This window comes from Diachasma alloeum, unplaced genomic scaffold (assembly GCF_001412515.2).
Source record: "Diachasma alloeum isolate Michigan unplaced genomic scaffold, Dall2.0 Dall_scaffold_00219, whole genome shotgun sequence".
Lineage (NCBI taxonomy): Eukaryota > Metazoa > Arthropoda > Insecta > Hymenoptera > Braconidae > Diachasma > Diachasma alloeum.
The window spans coordinates 361,305-368,016 of NW_021680384.1; the positions used below are offsets into that span (position 1 = coordinate 361,305).

At 41.1% G+C, this 6,712-nt stretch overlaps 1 protein-coding gene across 5 annotated transcripts in view; it reads right to left on the reverse strand.

Annotated features, from left to right (window-relative positions):
- LOC107037425 (matrix metalloproteinase-2) overlaps positions 1-6,712 on the reverse strand; it is a 114,259-nt gene that overhangs the window by 10,305 nt on the left and 97,242 nt on the right. For all 5 annotated transcript variants that reach the window (XM_015255979.1, XM_015255978.1, XM_015255980.1 and 2 more), the window contains one exon: positions 4,405-4,547. In XM_015255979.1, coding sequence (XP_015111465.1) covers positions 4,405-4,547 — 143 coding nt within the window. The remainder of the gene's footprint in view (positions 1-4,404; positions 4,548-6,712) is intronic.

The following is a 6,712-nucleotide window of genomic DNA, read 5'->3' on the forward strand; positions in this document are numbered from 1 at the left end:
CCTAACAGCAGCCCTCCACCTCCTCGCCCCCGACACCACGGAAACCCTCTTTTAATCCCAGAAGGAATAACACGCTATTCCATCAGTGTTTGTGTGTTCAATTCCAAAAACAGTTGGTGGAGAAAACGTTTGTATCAATTTCTCCGATTACATTTATCTTTCATTCTTCCTTCATTTTACGGGGTAAAAATATAGAATAATTATACGCTTCACGTCCGAAGGTCTTTGGATTTTCGAAGTTGTAATAGTAGGGCGCGATGGCTCAGTGGTAGCGTGTCTGCCTTTTGTGCAAGAGGTCGCGGGTTCGATCCCAGCCTTTGGCGATTTTTTTCACAAAAATATCTCAAGGGTATCGATCGGTAACAAGAAATTCTGCATTATGGGCGGTGTTAGTAATGTGGGACTAGTAGGCTGGGCCTAATTGGACCAGGATGGGCATGATTAGAGGGATTGGGACTAGGATGGGCCCAATTAGGGCCAGGATGGGTCTAATTTCGAAAGAAAAACGAATGAATAAGAGCCCCTGACTCCTCCACAGACAAGTTATGAAAATAAAAACCTTGCAACAGTCTGGATAAAGACGATAAAGAACAAAGAATTGCTATCTAACATCCGCTATTATCTCCCATTAGAACAATTCACCGAGATAATACACGAAGAACGTAAGAAAAACACATGCACCTGAAGTTATGGGTCGAGAGAGACTAGACACTGTTGAAGTTTCCTCGTTAAGAAACTTCCTCTCTCCACTCATCCTCCAAAACCCTTCTCATATCCACACACCTGTCATATACATAGTTATATAGTATCCAAGGGTCTGGGCAACCACAACTCTGACTAGCGACAATAACGAGACGACTACGCCATGTTTTCCCGGTCGAGAACTAATAATCCAGATTCGTGACAAGAACTTCTGCCTTCCATCGATAATTAGTTATCAGGGGAAAGTTATTCGTTAAAAAGGGAAAATTAAATATTGGAAAAAAAATTGTATGAAACCGCGAAATATCCCATCGGAATATTGGTGAAATTTACGCTTCTGGAAGGCTGAGGGTAAGCCTCTGTACGTCAATTACTTCTCGAGATATTTTCCACTCCAAAGTTTTCAATTAAAATTCCCAATCCTAATTATCTCGAGAATTAATTATCAGGGTGAAGTGGCTCAACGTAATGACTCAATTCAACTTGAATTTTAGTTTTCTGTGAGTAACAGGCGAGTCTATGAGGGATAGCGAAATTTTTTGAAGGACTATTATTTATGAAAAATTGATGTTAGTTAATATGAAATATCTTTTGATCAAATGATGCAATTTAATTAAGGCAAAAAAAAATTTGAAGGTTGATGAAATATCTTCAAAATGATTCTAGAGAAATTCAATTTCACTCTGTCGATCTGAAGTTATTGATAACTGAGCTATAGCCACAAAGTTAGACTCAAGTTGTTACTCAAACTCAAATATCTTCCGACCAAACGAAGCGATTTGGGCGAGTCAAATGAAATTTCAAACCTGACTAAAATATCTTGAAAACGACCCCAGATAAATAGTCTTCCACTCAGCCAATTCCAAGTAACAGTACCCTGAGCAAATTCATCAACTCCTTCTAATAGCCTTTCGCTCGTAAAAGTCTTCATAAATGTCTCGGTGAAGACCGACGATTAAGTAGATCCTTAACCCAAAAAAATAAGAATTAAAAAATAATTGTAACGTGAGGTAAATAATGTAGGGGCCATGTAAGCCGCTTGTTAGTCTTCTATTTTCGCTATCCGGGGGTTCTCGTTTCACCGGATAGCGAGGGAGTAAAAAATGAGAGAAAAAAAAATCTTGAGGGGAAAAATATATACCGTTGAGGTAATGAAGGAAGAATGGAAGTGCAGGTGAGGTACGACCTCGTTTTTAGGGGCGAAAAACATTTCGCCCTTGGGGCTGAAACGACTGTGGAGTTCTCGATTTACACAGTTTCCATCGTAAACAAAGTGATTGCAGAGTTTTTCCGGGGGAGAAACTCTGCGATCACTTTGAAGAAAAATAGAGGGATGAGAGAGAGAGAGAGGGGGGGGGAGACGTCTTGAGAGGATCCGGGTTATTTATTCGGCTTTTTTGAGGGGATTGGAGTTTATATGTGTGTCTGGGTCCTCCGGGCAGTGGCGGAGGTCTTGGGGATTCGCCGAGGTATTGAGGATTTATCGATTTTCATTGTCTCCGGGGGAAATTAGTTTCATTATTTTTTCTCTATTTTTTCCAGTTTTTCAGGGGCTCTTGCGGGGGTCGAGGGTTAATCTCCACTCTTGTTGAGTGCTCTTGATATCGGAGGTGCTTTCAGCCACTCGGAGACCTAGCGTCTTCGTGGCGGTTCATAAAATCAGAAGTTTTGGGGCTCGAGGTTTAATTAAAACTGATTTGTCGTTCAATTGTCATTGATCTTTTATTCGATCTTCGATATTGTTGACGATCATTAATGATGACACGGCTGATGTCGCCAGCCGTCAGAATCTTCATCCGTCCAGAATCACGAAAAATCCGGGCAGAACGGCATTCAACGAATCCAATAAAATTCCCCAATTTAACCGAATTATCTTCACTCCAAATCCAATTTCCCCGGGGCATCATCAGAAAGATGGGATGAAGTTTCCGACTCAATGGGCGTGTGAATCAATTGTTCAAACTCCACTGAGCCCCACTCGGAATCATACGAAACCGAAAAGGGAATTTTTAGTTATGAAATCAACGAATTTCGTCTCTATCGGCGGACGAATCGATAATCCCGTCGTTTATCGCTCTTTAAAATGTGTCTTATCGCGCTGTCGGTGGGGGGAGTGGGTGCTGAGTTCCATCTGACCCACTTGGCATGACGTCAAAAAACTTGGCGGAACTAGTCACCCGTTTCACCGACATTTACCTGGATTATTGGGTATTGAAGAGATGCCCAAGTGCCCAACGATTTTTGTTCAACTTGCGCCACACCAGCCGCAAGCGATATTTATTTTCTCAATTCATTGTTGTGAGCATTTTCATTGCAAAAGTAATTCGACTGTATCAGCTGTTAAATTTTCATATGACAATAAATGATTTGCTCATGTTCTAATTCCTACGCTCACATCAGAAATTTTGTCTTTGGATATTAATATTATTTGTTCAAAGTGAAAAAATCGATCATCATTTTCACTATATTGCATTCAGATGCTCCTATACTCAACGCCAAAAGTGTGAGATGATCTCATAATTCTAGCTGTTAATTCGAATCAGCTTTGTTTGGAGAAAACCTTAGTAAACGCAATATTAAGAAAGTTGAATTATTCTATTTCCCTCTGACCTATTATGATTCGTTTATTCATGTTTCATAGAATGGTATTCAATTATCTTTTGTTTGTCACGCGGGCTTCATGAAAATTCAACGCAAGACGATTGTACTCATGAAAACCGCCTTACCGTCTCCATTTGTTCGAGATATTCGCCATGTTCGAGATGTCATTTTCGATTCGAGATATTGCCCATGTTTTTTAAAAGAAAGAATAAAAAAATTTAACACTGGAATTCCTTTCCCTGCACAATAGCCATCCAATTGAGTTTCCCCTCGGGTATCGGCTCCTGAGACGACTGGAATTGGCTCGGTAGATGGAAATGTCAGGTGGGAATAACATTTTACGTTTCTTTAAATATAAAATTGAACTTTCAGCACCGGCGACACACCTTCGGCTCACGATATCACCGCGAAAGATCACCCGAAACCACTTCATTTTTTTTTTTTCATTTTCGGGGAAAAATTGTTGCCGAAAAAATGAACACAGACTCAATCCAATCGCCCCACTACTTCCGGAGATATCGCCATTCCAAGCCGAGGGGAATCGCTTTCAACCGAGAAGCGAGAAATTTTGCATTTCTCCAATTGGCTGCTCGCGCGGGAAATGGAGTGAATTTCACTCCATGTTTTTTTTTTCTCTTCATCACATTTGAAATTTTCCGATGTTCAAAATGGTGTGAGCATTCAAGTGGCTCTCACCCATTTACTGGAAAATACAAAAATATTCGAATTGGTTTACTCTATTTTTGTCGAGGAATCGAGTCAACTTTTTCAATGGAGAAAGGGGCGGAATTGAATGGAATGGAAGGGGGGGGGGAGAGGGGGTGGTGTTGCATTATACAAAAGTTTCAAACTACAGGTCGTTCTGCTGGCTTCAGATGCCCGATGAATGTTTTGCTGTTTATACAGACGGGAGAGGAGAAATAAAGAGGAAAAATGGCGTAATCGTTTCTCGATGACGACTTGGGGGCGAGGAGAGAGGTTTTCTTCGCTGGGGAATTACGTTTTGTAGCTGGGGGGCTCGTGGAGAATGGGTCCCTCATTCATGAGGGGCGAAGGGGGTTTTGAATAAAGGGATGAAGGGGAGTTGTGGATTGTACTTACCTTCCTCATTACTGTCGTTGTCCAACAGCCAGATCTCCTCCTCGTCAAAGTGGGCGTCTCCGCCCCGGTCTCTGCCTGGGAAGAACGCGTGAGCGAGGATCTGACCTCTTCCGTCGAATGGGTATCCGTCACCGTGATAGCCTCTGCAAGAAGAGGAATAGGGTGAATGGATGGGTTAAGAATATGACTAGTCGGAAGCAGTTTCAAAGTCTAAAAGGTTCTTTGGCTTGCGCGGTTATTTTTAATTAACGATAACTTTTAATTGGCAGAGTGAAATTAAAAAAGTTTAGAGTCATTTTAAAGTCCTTTTCATGGGGTACAAAAACCTACAAATTTATCCAAATCGAATCTTTTTTAGGGAGAAGAAATCAAGGAACAGTTTAGCCGTCGAAAAGTTTCCTAGGCGTGCGCGATAATTTTCAATTGACAATAACTTTTAATTGGCAGAGTGAAATTTAAAAAATTTAGAGTCATATTGAGGGTTTCTTCATAGGTTACAAAAACCTGCAAATTTATTCAAATCGCATTATTTTTAATGAGAAGAAATCAAGGAACAGTTTTCCCGTCGGGACGCTTCTTCTCAGGTACGAGCGATAATTTTCAGTCTTCAATAATTCGACATCAATAGAGTGAAACAAAAAAAATTTGCGTCACTTTGAAGCTCTATTCATGACCTTCAAATGCCCCCAAATTCATTAAAACAGCCCCGTTCTGTCCCACTTTTTCTGACTCCCTGCCGAATCTTGCAGAATCTGGCCAAGAATAGCGCCAAAAAATAGAGTGATTGCACCATTCGCATCGATCATTTTTCTTCCCCTCGCCTTCTACTATTATATCGGAATAAAAATCACCACGTGAGAACAATAAAAGCGTCACGCCACAGTTCCTCCCCTGATTTTTTTTTTTCCGTTACCAAGAAATCTTGAAAACTCCACTCAACACATGTATCGTTGTCTATGGCATTCACCCCCCCCCCCCNATAAAATTTTCACCCCATTCCAAACTAGAAACACCGGGCAAACGGTAGAAATTACCGAGCGCCTTATCGTTACGTTTTGAATTAAACTCCGTGAAAGCTCTCGTGTGAAGCCACTGTTTAAACTCGGCGAGAGCCCCAAGAGATAATTTCCCCATCATTTTCGCTGCATTCAAATCTTTGCATTAAACCCTCCTTCTCCGCTCCCCTTTTCACATTTATCACAGGATAAAAAATCTTACCACCAAATTCTATTGTTTCCGAAGGAATAAATTCGAGAAGAGCAAACTTTTCAAATCGTTAAACAATCTCTCGGCAAAAATACTTATATTTTTATAAAAGTTTGCGAGACAGATTTCCCCGGTGTACGGTGTACTTTTATGTCTATGGAAGTCTAGAATATCGAGGGAGTCGAGTCTCCATTGGTTTCAGGAAGGTTATATTTCTGCGTTCGATTCCCATTTGCTGAAAAAAAATATAATGGTGAGGCGCGGGGGGAGGGGGGAAAAACAGCCATCCAATTCACCGTACGGACGGTCTCAGATTTTTCTCTCAACATTTCCTTCATGCTCTGTTTTTACATGAGAGTTTATTTTCCAGGAAAAACAACTCGACCAGATGTTGGTCTTTCGCGATGGCCAATGGAGCTTTGCAGGCAGTAGATTCTTCAAATATTTTGTATTTATTTAATGAGGTCCGAGTAGCCGAGGCCAGTTGCGTATTAATTGATATGTAATTAGTAAATTGTGGAATTTCCGTCTTCCTGCCATTAACAAAATGGAACTCTCGAAGAAAAATACTTCATTTGATTTAAATAACCTTCACTGAAATAAAATAAATCGTTTGTCAGAAAAATTCAAAGACCCAGAATGTCTCGCGTGCTTCATTAAAAAAAATTACCCCCATTATGCATCCAATTACCGAAAAAAATAATACCCGCAACGATATTTCCCTCCAAACAATACGAAGTAATAATAATAATAATAACAATCAGTGTGAATTCATCAGGAAATAATTACCCCCTCCAGAGGAGTGAGAGAATGGTCCGCATTGAGGCGACAACAATTCCCTTTTTTTTAACCATTCAAATTTCAATGGAACAACAAAAACCTCAGCTCAACCCCCCCCCCCCCCCCCTCCCACCCCCTACCGCCCTTAATACCAACTCCCGTATATATAACCAAGAAAGCGAGGGCTCGTGGGTAAACAGAGAGTGGGTGGCACAAACAGGGAAAGCCCATACAATCCAAAAGCGAACACATAAACAGAGGTTTTTAGGGGTCGTAGGTGTGCGAGGAAAAGGGGGGGGATAGAGAGGGATGGAGTGGGGGG